The sequence below is a fragment of the Sminthopsis crassicaudata genome, chromosome 6 (assembly GCF_048593235.1).
Source record: "Sminthopsis crassicaudata isolate SCR6 chromosome 6, ASM4859323v1, whole genome shotgun sequence".
NCBI lineage: Eukaryota > Metazoa > Chordata > Mammalia > Dasyuromorphia > Dasyuridae > Sminthopsis > Sminthopsis crassicaudata.
The window spans coordinates 249,739,870-249,753,627 of NC_133622.1; the positions used below are offsets into that span (position 1 = coordinate 249,739,870).

General features: G+C 56.0%; 1 protein-coding gene across 1 annotated transcript; it reads right to left on the bottom strand.

Moving 5' to 3' along the window:
* Positions 1-505: 505 nt before the first annotated feature.
* PPP1R14B (protein phosphatase 1 regulatory inhibitor subunit 14B) lies at positions 506-3,068 on the bottom strand. Its single transcript, XM_074273396.1, has 4 exons — positions 2,731-3,068; positions 1,234-1,317; positions 1,007-1,039; positions 506-873 (listed from the first exon to the last, which is right to left on the bottom strand). Exons 1-4 carry the CDS (start codon positions 2,974-2,976, stop codon positions 805-807), a joined length of 432 nt encoding a protein of 143 aa, XP_074129497.1. The 5' UTR covers positions 2,977-3,068; the 3' UTR covers positions 506-804.
* Between the last annotated feature and the right edge of the window lie 10,690 nt (positions 3,069-13,758).

Below are 13,758 nucleotides of genomic sequence, written 5' to 3' on the forward strand. Positions count from 1 at the left end.
GCCACATGGGGGCACAGGAAACCCAGCTTTCCAGGCAACTTGGGCAGAGTGAAGGGGCTTGGGCCGGGTGGGATGGGCAAGGGGGCAGAAGCCAGTTCTGGGGCAAGCCAAGAAAAGCAGGGGAAGTCCTAGTTGATTCCTGTGCCCTCAGTGGGTGGCAGGAGTTGGCACGGTGCCAGTGTGGCTGAGCCCAGGCCGGAAGCCCGGGCCGGAAAGGGGGCACATGCCTTCCAGCTGACATCAGCAGCGCCAGCCACCCCGCCCGCCTCGCCTGCCCCAGCCTCCCCAGCCAGTTCTGTCTCCAGTCTGGGGATGGAGCTCTGGGTTGTCGCCACAGCAACAAGGGCCTTGGAGGAAGGCTTGCTGGAGGCCTCCTGGGGTCCAGATGGGCACAAGGACCGCTCAGGCTCCGGGCAGTGTTCTGTAGGTGCCCCTTCCCTCCCCCCCCCCTTGTAGGCAGGAGATGCCGGATCCCACCCCCCAAGCACACAGACCAGGCTCAGCGTGCACAAAAGGCAGGTCCTGGCTTTATTCAAGGGCCTGTACGGCCATCGATATAAAAACACAAAAAGTCCCTCAGCTTAATAACAATAAAAAAAACCCCAAACGGAAACTCAGGGGGGCAGGGAGAGGCCCCGAGGAGGAGCTCAAGGGGCCCTCTGGGGGCACCAGGCCCAGGCAGCAGGGCCCCCCCCTCAAGTATTGCTGTTGCTACGAGGTCTGGGGAAGTGGGGTGGGCAGCGATTGTCCTGGTGGGTGGCCCCCGCCTCGCCCCAGTCAAAGGGTGGGGTGGGGGGCGGGGCCTCACTTCTTCTGGGGTGTGCTCAGCTTTTGCATCCCTCGGATCTTGTCTAGCAGGTCAGAGATGAAGGCCTGGTGGGAGAGAAGCCAAGTTGGGGCGGGGAGGGGCTCCGTGGGACCCAGGCGTCCTGGCTGGGACACCAAAAGCCCTTGGATGGGGGAGCGGCTCGGGGATGGAGACCCCCCCACACCCACAGTCTCTTACCTCGGTGGGTTTGTAACAGTCAACCAACAGCTCCTGAGGGAAAGAGAGGCACACGGTGAACCCCTTGAGGAGCCTCCTGCCCAGCCCAAACCTGCTCCAGAGCTGCCCCGAGCTCAGGGACCCCCACAGGCGAGCCCTGAACGTGCAGCTAAAGCCCAAGGCTTGCGCCTGTGCCCGCTACAGGCCAGGGGCTCGGGCTCTAGCACAGGGCAGCGCCCCTGCCCCACCTTGACTCGGGCAGCCCGAGTGCTGTCAGTCTCCATGTCCAAAAGCTCATCCACGTCAATCTCCAGCTCAGGGATCTCTTCTTCCTGGGGACAGAAGGGGCTGAGTTGGGCACAGAGGGGAGAGGCTCCTGGGTGGGCTCCCCTGCCCGCACCCTCAAGCACCCCCTCCCCTCCTCAAGCACTTTTGGAAGGTAGAGGGTGGCAGCTGCAGGGATAGAGAACCAGGGCCAACAGCACAGGGCTGAAGGGGAGACAAATTGCCAGAAAAGAATCAAGGCAGCATCCTGCCAGCGGGCACAATGGGGCCAAAGGAGGAAGGGTGCCAAGCGGGTATTGCCAGGGGAACCCCAAAGTGAGGGCGCTCAGAGGAGGAAGACGAGGGGCAGGGAAAATAAGGAACAGGGCAGGCAGAAAGAAGATGGGTTCCTCCTGGCAAGGGCCGATCCCCCCTCGGGCACAGGTGGTGCCAGCTGCCTCTGTTCAACGGCTCCTGCCCCCATTCCCTCCTCCCCCCAAACACCTGCCATGAGCTTCCTGCCCAGCATGGGGGAGGGGGGCTCCACCACATCCCAGCCCCCTCCCTGGGAAGCAGCAGCTGGAGAGGGGAGAGGAGAGGAAGTGAGGATTGGGAGGGGTCAGAGGTCAGACCTGAGAAGCCTGGGACCCTTGGAAACAGGAACAATGGGAGGCTCTGGAGAGGGGGAGGGAAGGAGCCCCCAGCAGACCCTTCCAGAAGCAGCTGCATTCCAGGGCAGGGCCGGGGCCTCCCCCCACCGCACCGCACCGCACCCTTGGGTCCCTGACTCATCTCCATCAGCAACCCGAGTCGGGGAGGAGAGGGCGGGAAGAGCCCGGCGGGCAGACAATGGGCGCCTCCCCGCTCCCGCTCCCCAGCCAGGGCCGCCTTCCCGGGTCTCTGAGACCGCGCATGGGGGCGCCAAACAAGGGCCCTCCGTTCCATCTCCGAGCCGGGACTGGGAAGCCGGCACACCACGAGGGCAAGGGGAGGGGCGAGGCGAGTTCCGGGCCAGAGGGGGCTGGGCAGGGGGTGCATTAGAGGAGGGCACAGGAGGGGAAGAGGAGAAAGGAGTGGGGGAGGGGAGCGTTCCAGGCTGGCCAGGGGTGATCGGGACGCCAGGGAACTGAGGCCAGTGGGAGGAGGAACAGGCTGGCGGGGTGGGGGGGGGGCTGGGTCTCAGGCCAGCTGGAGAAGGGGTGGGGAGCAGCATGGGGGAGAGTGGGGAGGGGAGAGGGGGGAACAGAGTCCCAGACTAGGAGGAGGAGGGGAGCCAGAACTGTCCCAGACCAGCAGGGGGGGCGCGAGTGAGGCCAGGGTCCCAGATGGGGAGGGGGGAATTGAGGCCAGGGTCCCAGATCCGGGGAGTTGGTGCCGGAGTCCCAGATCATCGTGGGGGTTGGGGGGAAGGTTCTTAGTCGGAGACGGGGCAGGGGGCCAGAGGGGGATGGGGGTGGGCGGGGTCCCGGCCCCCCGCTCACCTGGCAGTCGTACAGGCCGGTGAGCTGCTCCAGGATCCACTCCTCCAGGTTGAGCCGCTTCCGCAGCTCCTTGCGGTCATACTTGACCGTGACCTTGCCCTGGCGCCGCACCGGGCCCTCGTCCTCCGCCCCGGCCGGACCCTCGCCCGCCGCGCCCGGGGGGCTCTGGAAGTAGACGCGGGGGCCGGGGCCGGCCCCCCCGGGGGCCGCCACCGCCGCGCCGCCCGCCGGGCCGCTGTCCGCCATCCGCGGCCGGGCCGAGGCCGAGGACGCCGGGCCACGTGCACGCACGCGCGGGGCGCCCGCGGGCGGACGGACGGACGGACCGCCGGACGGCGCCAGGGGCCGCTGCCCCCCGCCGCGTTCCGCCGCGCCCCGCCCCGGCCCGCCCCGCCGCCGCCCTTTGTCCCCGCCGCGCGAGCCGGAGCCGCCGCCGGAGCCTCCGGAGCCGCCGCCGCCGCCGCCTCTGTGTCTCGCTGGCTCCCCCTTCCCCGACCACACCCCCTTAAAGGGCCCGCCTCGCTGCGGGCCGCCCCCTCCCCAGCCCGGGCCGGCCTCCGCGCTCGGACCCGGGCCCGCCCCCCGCGCTCCCCCTCCTGAGCCCGGGACCCCGGCGCCCCCGGCCTCAGACTGCGGGGAGCCCCCGATGGGGCGTGGCCTGGAAGAGGGGTCGAGTGGGATAGCGAGCGCTTTCGTTCCTCTGTCGCTTACCTCCCCCCCCCCCCCCCCCCCCCCCCGCACCGCGCTGCAGAGTTGAAAGACCACTGGGGCGGGGGCAACCGGCACCGTTCAGGCCAGACTTGGGGGGTCTGAGGGAGCCCCCAAGATGGCTGCGCCCCGAGCAGTCTGGGCAATGTAGTTCCGAGGGTCGTGTTGGGTCGCCCATCCCCCCACCGGACGCTCAGGCCTTGCTCCCCCTCCCCCCGCTAAGGATCCCCTAGCTCCGGAAGAGCGCTGGGGAGTGGGGCCGGGGGCCTTCCCGGAGCCCTTCCCGAGGTGCATCGTGTCCCCTCGGCCCCGGTCACCGAGCTCGGCCCCCGTCCCCAGCCCAAGGAGCCCTGTGGCGGACGGACAGGAGGCGCACCGGCCCCGAACTAGCGCAGCGGGAAGGCCGCGCCTTCGGCCCGACTCCACCACGAACCCATCTCCGCTTGTTTCCGTAGAAACAGCTCGACTTCCGCTTGTTAGCCCCATTTGTGGCTGTTCGGTCCGCTCCGCGCGGCCCCATTTAGGGTTTTCTGGGCAAAGTCGCTGGAGGACTTGGCCATTTCCTGCTCCAGCTCGTGGGGAAACTGAGGCAGACTGGGCCACATAGCAGGGAAGAGCCTGGATTTGAGCTCCTGGACGTGCTCTGTGCACTGCGGCGCCCCCTAGCGGCCCCATTTCGCGGAGGAAAAACTGAGGCAGGCAGAAGGGCAGTTCTGAGAGCATTAGAACTCGGGGCTTGCCTCTCTGCGCACGACGCCACCTAGCTGCCTCAAGGTGAAGCGTCACAGGTCCCCCCTATTGCTAGGAGGAGGACTCTTGGCTGGTGGGAAACTGAGGGTCAAAAGAAGCCGACTCAGTGCTCCTTCACTTGGATCTGGGTCAGAGGGCTTGGGTCCAAATGGAAGTTGGGTGGGAGAAGGTGGGATGTGGGCGCCTGAGAACCTCAGCCCAGGATGCTTCAGACCCATTTAGATGCAGGGTCCCGGGTGCTGGCCGAGATGCAGGGTCCCGGGTGCGGGCCGAGATGCAGGGTCCCGGGTGCGGGCCGAGATGCAGGGTCCCGGGTGCGGGCCCAGCCCTTCTTCATCTGGAGCCGAAGCAGCCAGCTGACCAAGTGAAGATGGCCGGAGCCCGAATGGCAGCAGTAACGACTTAGGAGCCAACAGTGAGACGGGAGAGGTGGGATTGGAAAGAAGTCACCCACTCATCAAAGGAGACAGGCCCGAGCTCAGGCCATGCCCAGAGACTGTCGGGGGCCAGGAAACGGAGGAGATGGCCACAAAACAGGGGTGGGCAGCAGGAAGGAAACCAGAGGCTCAGGAGGAAGGTCTGTGCTCTGCTCCCGGCTCCGCTGAAGCCTTTTATGAACGGGAGGAAGCAGGCCCAACGGGAAGACCCCCGGATTTTGGACCTCCAGTCAATGCAGAGCCCCAACCCAGTTCTAGAGGACTCATAATGAAAGGTGGTTTGCTCCAGAAAAGAGCTCAGAGACCTCCCCCCAGGCCCAACGAGCCATATTTTCTTCATTTTCCTTTCCTTGTTTTTGTACGTGGCTGATGTATTACCATGATTGTATATTTGCAATTTTCTTTTTTTTTTTTTTTTTGCCTTCTCTATATGTGGGGGAAGGAAGAGAAAGAATTCAGAACTAAAATAAAATAAAATTGAATTTAAAAAATCAATTGAGACTTTTTTTTTTTTTAATGGTACAGGAGACAGATTGCTGGGTTTGGAGTAAAAAAAAATGAAATTCAAATCTACTTTTGGATACTTACTAGCTATGTGACACTGGCCAAGTTATTCAACCTCGGACTCCTCCTCTGTGAAATGGGGATCATTAATATTTGTGAAGCACCTGGCAGTAGTAGGCATTCTATCATATAAATCATATCAAATCATGATTAAGATTCCCTTCACTTCTGACCTGATGTGGGTCATTTCACTCCAAGAAGACAAGGACTTGTCCAAAGTCACGGAGAAAGTGGAGACTCTGAACTCAAGGCCCATCCGCTTTGAGCCGTGCTTCTCATCTCCACGATGGCCATTTTCTTTCTTTTTTTTTTCTTTTTTATTAATTTTTATAATTATAACATTTTCTTTGACAGTACATATGACAGTACAACATTATCCCTTGTACTCCCTTCTGTTCTGAATTTTTCCCCTTCTTCCCTCCACTCCCTCCCCTAGATGGCAGGCATTCCCATACATATTAAATATCTTATAGTATATCCTAGGTACAATATATATGTGCAGAACCGAATTTTGTTGTTGTTGCTGTTGCAAAGGAAGAACTGTATCCGGAAGCTAAAAATAATCTGGGAAGAGAAACAAAACAAAACACAACAAAAAAAACCAATGCTCTCAGTTTACACTCATTTCCCAGTGTTCCTTTTCTGGGTGTAGCTGATTCTGTCCATCATTAATCAATTGGAATTGGATTAGCTCTTCTCTATGTTGAAGATTTCCACTTCCATCAGAATACATCCTCATACAGGATCATTGTTGAAGTGTATAATGATCCCTAGTTCTGCTTGTTTCACTCAGCATCAGTTGGTGTAAGTCTCTCCAAGCCTCTCTGTATTCCTCCTGTTGGTCATTTCTTACAGAACAATAATATTCCATAACCTTCATATACCATAATTTACCCAACCTTTTTCCAATGGATGGGCATCCATTCATCTTCCAGCTTCTAGCCACTATGAAAAGAGCTGCCACAAACATTTTGGCACATACAGGTCCCTTTCCGCTCTTTAGTATTTCCTTGGGATATAAGCCCAGTAGTAGTACGGCTGGTCAAAGGGTATGCACATTTTGATAACTTTTTGGGCATAGTTCCAGATTGCTCTCCAGAATGGTTGGATTCATTCACAACTCCACCAACAATGCATCAGTGTCCCAGTTTTCCCACAGCCCCTCCAACATTCATCGTTATTTGTTCCTGTCATCTTAGCCAATCTTAGCCAATAATGATATCTCAAAGTTGTCTTAATTTGCATTTCTCTGATCAATAGTGATTTGGAATACTCTTTCATATGAGTGGAAATAGTTTTAATTTCATCATCTGAAAATTGTCTGTTCATATCCTTTGACCATTTATCAATTGGAGAATGGCTTGATTTCTTATAAATTAAAGTCAATTCTCTGTATATTTTGGAAATGAGGCCTTTATCAGAACCCTTAACTGTAAAAATGTTTTCCCAATTTGTTACTTCTCTTCTATCTTGTTTGCATTAGTTTTGTTTGTGCAGAAACTTTTTAATTTGGTGTAATCAAAATGTTCTATTTTGTGATCAATAATGCTCTCTAGTTCTCCCTTGGACACAAACTCCTTCCTCCTCCACAAGTCCGAGAGATAAACCATCCCCTGTTCCTCAAATTTATTTATGATTTCGTTCTTTATGCCTAAATCATGGACCCATTTTGATCTTATCTTAGTATGTTGTGTTAAATGTGGGTCCATGCCTAGTTTCTGCCATACTAATTTCCAGTTTTCCCAGCAGTTTTTGTCAAATAATGAATTCTTATCCCAAAAGTTGAGATCTTTGGGTTTGTCAAACACTAGATTAGTATTTTTATTCACTATCTTGCCCTGTGAACCTAACCTATGCCACTGATCAACTAGTCTATTTCTTAGCCAATACCAAATGGTTTTGGTGACTGTTGCTTTATAATATAGTTCTAGATCAGGTACAGCTAGACCACCTTCATTTATTTATTTATTTATTTTCATTATTTCCCTGGAAATCCTGGACCTTTTGTTGTTCCATATGAATTCTGTTGTTATTTTTTCTAGGTAGTTCCACGGTGGCCATTTTCAAAGTCTGCCGGACCTGGTGTCTCATCTGAGGCTCCCGACCTCCATCCAGGGTCCCCAGCTCCAGGCCTCCCTCCCCTTTCCATAACTTCCCCAGCCTGGGGCAGTGCCATGGGTGGGGGGGAACAAAGGACAGAAATGAGGAGAGGAATGGGAACTGGTAACCCCAGCTCATCTGGGCCCAAGCCTGGGAGGGCTGGATTCCGGGTGAAGGGACCCTTTGGTGGCTTTGGAATCCCTCTGAAGTCAGAGACGCTGGAAGCCCAATCAGCGCTCCCTCTTTCATGGCGGCGTCTCAAGTTGCTCAGTGGATGCTCTTTTGCCCTTAAAAGCTGGGCTGTTGGAATAGTCAATCACTGTAGGGGGAGCGGGAGGCTCCCTGGAGGAGGGTGAAGACAATGGGCTGTGAATGTTGCCCAGGAAGGCTATTTCACCCCTTTCCAACTGAGCTGTGGGGCTCAGGGACCCCATAGTCCTCCCAGCAGGTCTGTTCAAGACGCAGAGCAGAGGAAATGAGCAGCACCCCCGGGGCCAGCTTGGGTCACATCTCCACCACATATTCCATGGTGTAGTGTCAGAACTGGGGGGTGGGGCTTAGAACAAGAAATGTCAGGGCTGGGAGAGGGTCTTAGAACATGGAATGTCATAGCTGAAAGGGACCTTAGAGAGCACTTACTATAATTTTACACTTAGAAAAGCTCTATGAAGACCTGACCCAAGGCCTTGGCCCAAGCTCTTTCCTCTGCAGTGGGCCTGCAGACAGGAAATAATACTTCCTGAGAGGGTTAGATGGGCAGTGGGCTTTTGCAGAAACGCCGCTGGCCTGGGGTCCACAGTCCTTCCCCCCCTTTTCTGTGGCTTCCTGAGGAAAGGGGCCAAGTGCCTGAAATCAGGGCTGTCGGGGAGAATCCAGGCCAGATGGCTGCCGCCCCTACCTTTCTCTACCTGTTCTTTACAGAGCAGCATCCCTAGAGGGGGGAAGGGTGGTTCATCAGGCAGGATAGAAACATCCCTTAAGAACAGCCCAGTCCCTTTGCTCTAATTCTGAGCAACCTCCTGCTTCTGTTTTAATTCTGTCTCCTGAGCAGACCGAGCCTCCGGGAGGGAGGCCCCGGGCGGGCGGACACCGTGCTCTGGTTTTCTCTCCGGGTACATCATAGACTCCATTATAAATTCATCATTTGGCCCTCTGGTCCCCAGGAAGGTCCTTCTGGGCCTGAGCTGAACCCAGTCGGTTCAAGCCATCAGTTAATTAAGCTGCCCTTGACCTCCTCAATCTGCCAAAACTGAGAACTGGGCCCTGCACCTGAACTAATCCTACCAGGGTGATGTAAGCACAGGATATGTCCGGTCAGGACAGGAGCAGCGTCCTCTCCTTGCAAGCCAGCGTTTTAAAGGGGCTGTGTGGGAGAGTAGTTAGAGCAGCATGGACTTTGTAGCCAGGATTAATCCTGGCTCTGCTACTTAACTAGCTTCAAGATCTAGGGATTCTCTGGGCTTCCATTTCTGAGAATGGTTTCACACTCAGTAATCCCACTTTCACGCAAAAGAAAAAAAAAAGCCCCAAGCATTTCTTAAGCACACAAGCCCTAGTGCTCAACTCAAAGTGGATCCCCCCCCCCCCTGCGCAGCCTGGCCCAGGCTCAGCCTTAAGGAGTTTGGATGCTGATGGGGACCCCACACAGATAAACAAAAATTAAAGACGCCCTCCCAACTGCCTTCCCCCCTTCCCCCATTCAGGTCAGAGAGCTTAGACTTTTCTGCCAACAGGAATTGCTCTTTTTCCCTCTTTGTTTTCCCTCCGCCTGGCACTCGAGCCCAAGCCGGAGACCTCCAGGCTAATGTTCCAAGTCACAGTGGCTGCTGCCTGGGGGAGAGAGGGGGGGCCCAGCCTTTCAGCTCTGGCTCAAACTCTCCCTTTCTGCCCATACCGAGGTTCATCCAAGGGGGACAGATCTTGGGGTACCCCAGGAGCCCGGTCCTCCTTCTTCCCTGCCCCCCAACTGCCTCCTTTTACCTGTATCTAGTCCGGGGCATCTTTCATGTCTGGACCATTCCAGGAACCAGGCAAGAAGGTTCAAAGTTTCTTGTATTCACTGCAGAGGGCCAGGTTTCCCATATCCTGATTCACCCAGCCCCCTTTCCCACCCCCATCCTCATATTACCTAGCTAATGTTGCTTTCAGCTCCACTGCCAGAGGCTCTGGGGAGGGTGGGGTGGGGTTAATCGAGAGCTGAGGCTGGAAGGCACCAGGCCTCTCCCTCCACCATTACCGAGACGCCCCATTCCCATTACCGGGGCTTGGAGAGTGTCCGGAGGAAAAAGCCCTCTTCCAGGGAGCCCTCTGGGACCATTGCACCGGAGAATTAACACTCACTCTTCCATTGTCTGCTAAGGGCACTTTCCCAGGCAGAGCCTCCAGAAAATTCCTCCCTTTCCCTCCCCAGCGTCTCTGTCTTTAGGAAGTCTGGAAGGAAGCAGGGATGGCAGAGACTTGCAAGTTGCATTTGATGCAAATTAGGAAACTGAGGCAGATCGGCAAAGGGTCTGGCTCCAGGTCAGCCAAGCAATCTCCTAGAGCCACCCAGCGGGAATGGTGAGGCTCATGGAGGCCCATCTCTAGGTCAGGAAAGGGCTCCGAGAGACTCAAGTGCCTTGGCCAAGGTATCTGGGGAGTGAGGGGCAGAGGCAGAAAGCTAGTCCCTCTCCCTTGACACCCCCCCGCCCCCCAGCGAATCTGCGTCTTCTACTCAGGGTAGCCTCTTGCTCTTTCCAAATTCTCATCTCTTCCCAGACTCTGCTTGGAACTCTGGGCTGGCTTTCCTGGGATCTAGACCTTATCTTTCCCTGTCCCTTTCTCCTCTCCCCGTCCCTCTCTCTTCTCTGTCTCTTTTCTCTGTATTCTTTCTCTTGTCTCTAGCTCTATCCCTCTCCCATCTCTGCCGCTCTTCTCTTTAGTTCCCTCTCTCTCTTCCATCTTTCTCTTGTCTCTAGCTCTATCTCTCTCCCATCTCTGACTGTCTCTGTCTCTCTTCTCTCTAGCTCGGTCTCTTTTCCATCTCTCTTTTCTCTAGTTGTATCTCTTCCAGCTCTATCTCTCTTCTCTCTAGTTGTCTCTGTCTCTCTGCCATCTTCCATCTGTCTCTCTCCAGTTCTCTCTTTAACTCTGTCTCTGTCCCATCTCTGCTCATCTCTGTATCTTTTTCTCTTCTCTGTCTTGCATCTTTCTCTTTTCTAGTTCTGTTTATTCCAGCTCTCTTGTCTCTAATTGTCTCTCTTCCATCTCAGCCTGTTTCTCTTTAGTTCTGCCTCTCTTCTATCTAGCTGTCTCTCTTCCATCTCTACCTGTCTCCCCCTAGCTGTCTCACTTCTACCTCAGTCTCCTCTCTTTTCTCTAGCTTTGTCTTTCTTCCATCTGTCTATTTAGTTCTCTCTCTTCTATCTCTGCTTGTCTCTCCAGCTTCATCTCTGTCTCTCTTCTCCCTAGCTCTATCTTCCATCTCTCCCTGTCTCTCCCTAGCTCTCTCTCTTCTGTCTCTCTCTTCTCTCTAGCTTTGTCTTTCTTCCATCTCTCTCTTCTGTTTATTTCTATCTCTTCTCTTTTTGCCTGTCTCTCTAACTCTTTTCTCTCTAGCTTTGTCTTTTTTCCATCTGTCTCTTTTCTATTTAGTTCTTTCTCTTCTTTCTGTCTCTCTTCCATCTCTTTTTTCTCTAGTTCTGTCTCTTCCAGCTCTATCTTCTCTCTAGCTCAGTCTGTCTTTTTTCCATCTTCCATCTGTCTGTCTCCAGCTCTCTTTAGCTGTCCTTTTTCTCTCTAGCTCTAGCTCTCTCCCATCTGTCTTTCTCTCTTCTTTCTTGTTCACTCTCTTTTTCTCCAGTTCTGTCTCTTCCAGCTCTATCTTCTTTCTAGCTCTGACTCTGTCTCTCTTCCATCTTCCAGCTCTGGCTCTCTTTAGCTCTTTTTTTCTCTCCAGCTGTCTCTGTCTCTCCCATTTCTGCCCCACCTCTGTATCTTTGTCTCTCACCTCTCGGCTCTGGCCCCTCTTACCGCTCCCTCCCCATCTCCATCTTTCTCTCTGGCACGGGTTCTAGCCCCAGTTCTTCTCTGCTAACTGAATCAGTCCCAGTCACCCTTGAGATCCAGTCCCCCAACTCTAGAGCTGCGGGATTGATGGAGGCTCGGAGGCAGCCTGGAGCAGTTGGGCTCGATCTGTGCCTTAGAAGACCCCGGTTCAAGCCCTGCCCCTGGCTGGGGACCCCCAAGCTTCTCCCAGCAGCTTGCATGGGTGAACCGGTCTGAGCTCCTTCAGCACCCCAGGAGGCTGTAAGTTCCCTGAGGGCAGGAAGTTCCCTTTGGACCAAAGCCAGCAGGGACTGCAATACCTTGGTAGCTGTCTCCCTCTATCCAGTCTCGGGATTCGATTTCCAGGGGAGTCTGAGAACAAAGGCCAAGAGAAAGGCCATGGCCTCCACGTCAGAGACCTGGGTGGGCTTTCTAGACTTGGCCCTTCCACCGCCCTTGGGCCAGATCCCTTCTTGCTGAGCCAGGTGCCAGTAAGGTGTCCAAAGGAGGCCACGCTCCAGTCCGGGAGAATTGCTCTGTACCACAGTCCCTTCACCTGAGAAATGGGTATGTTCCCATCTGCCTGAGAAGGCGCAGTCGGCAATCCTGGAAGAACTGGAATATTGAGAACTCCTATATTGTTTTCTGCTCCAGGAATATGAGTCAGTTGAGCTAGAGGTCCCTGCCATCTGGGAAGGCTCCGATGTGTATGTAGGTGCCAGACCGGGATGTTTGACAGTGGGCAATTTAGCAAAGAAAATTGTCAGCAATTGGACTTGAGGTCAGGGAACCCTGTGGTTAGCCCTAGTGGGGATCCGCCCCAGCTGTCCCTCCCTAGCAGGGGGCTGACTTCGGAGAGGAAAGGAAGGAGCTCTGGGAGCCCGGCTGGAGGAGAGCAGGGAGCCAGGCCCTGGGAGACGGGGGCAGCCTCTGTTCCACTTGGCCACTTCCCAGGGCATCCTGGGAGCCAGAGGGGCCTCCGGCCCTGGGCAGGCCTCCCCTGAGTCAGCAGAGTGGACTTTCTGAGAAAATCCTGGTGACCCAGGCGAGACTTAAAGGCTTTGGGGCCAGGCCAGCGGGCGGCTTCTGTACAGAAGCAGGCCTAGTCAGCTGGTTTACTCCTGGCTAAACTCAGCAGCTTAGTGCTAGGGACTTGTCCAGGGTCACCCAGTCAGGATTCCCTCCGAGGCGGGGCTTGGTACAGGACTCTCTCTGATAGGATTCGAGCTACTTGAGAGGCAGTGAGGAGGTACCCCAGTGCATGGAGCACCCATCAGGAGTCTGGGAGTTCAACTATGACTTCAGATACTTACTGGCGGGGAGATCCTTTACCACATGACTCAGTTTCCTCATCTGTAAAATGAGAAGGAAATGGCAAACCACTCTGTAATCTTTGCCAAGAAAACCCCAAATTGGGTCTCAGAGGAGCTCTTAATTAATCTTTTTTGTCTGGGGACCGGCACCTGACACTTAATGGGCACCTAATGCTGGTGGATTGCTGGATTCCTGACTGCAAAGCTGAAACTTTCCTCATCTGTAAAATGGAGATAATCCCATCAATAGGGCTTCTCTCAGAGGGCTGGGCTTTCAGAAGGGGCTTGGCCCACCTCAAGGCGCCTAAGACCGGGGAGGAATCCTTATGGCTATTTGTACAGAAAAGGAAACTGAGGCTCAAGCAGGCCAGCCTCTCCCCTCCTCCCCCCAGCGAGACACATTTGCCAGGCTGTCGCCCTCCTGTTGCAGCCCCAGCAGGAGACCTTGCCACCCTCCCCCTCCTCCCACCTTGCCGTCTTTCTGGGTTTCTAGGTCCAGCCTTAGGTAAAATTGTGGCCTGCACAGAACTGGGCTCAGCCCCTCTAGAGTTCTGCTCCGCGAAGCCCCAGCTATGGCTCGGGGGCGGGGGCCCACAGGCAGGCTCCGAGCCAGGCCCGAGCGCGGGGGCTCTGAGCCCCGCCCTGCGCCCCCCCGCCCCCGCCCCCGCCCCCCCCCTCCCCCCCTTTCTCTGGAGGCGGATTATTTCTCTCTTCGGAAAGTGGGCTCGCAGGGACGCTAGCCCAAGACCAGGGGCATCATGCGGCGCGGGGGGCTGAGAGGCTTCAGGCGGGGCTGCTTTTGGCCAGCCTGCGGCCCCCCATTTCAGAGCCCCCGGCGTCTCCGGGGCCCCAGAGTTTGCCGAGCAGCCGCCTCGGGTGCTCGTCAGGGGTTGTGTCCCTCCCCTAGGATAAACCTGGCTGATAAACCTGAAAACGGGGATTAGCTCCGGCGGGGGCGGGGGGGGGGGGGGGGGGGGCCGCTCCGGCCGTTCCCGCGGGAGCCGGCCCGGCAGGCTGGGGCCGGTGGGAAACATCAGCTTCGTGCTGTGTGACTTCGAGCAAGTGGCTGCCCCCTCTGGTTCACAGCGCGCGATTGACAAACTGAGGGAGAAGAGGAAACGGGGGGGGGG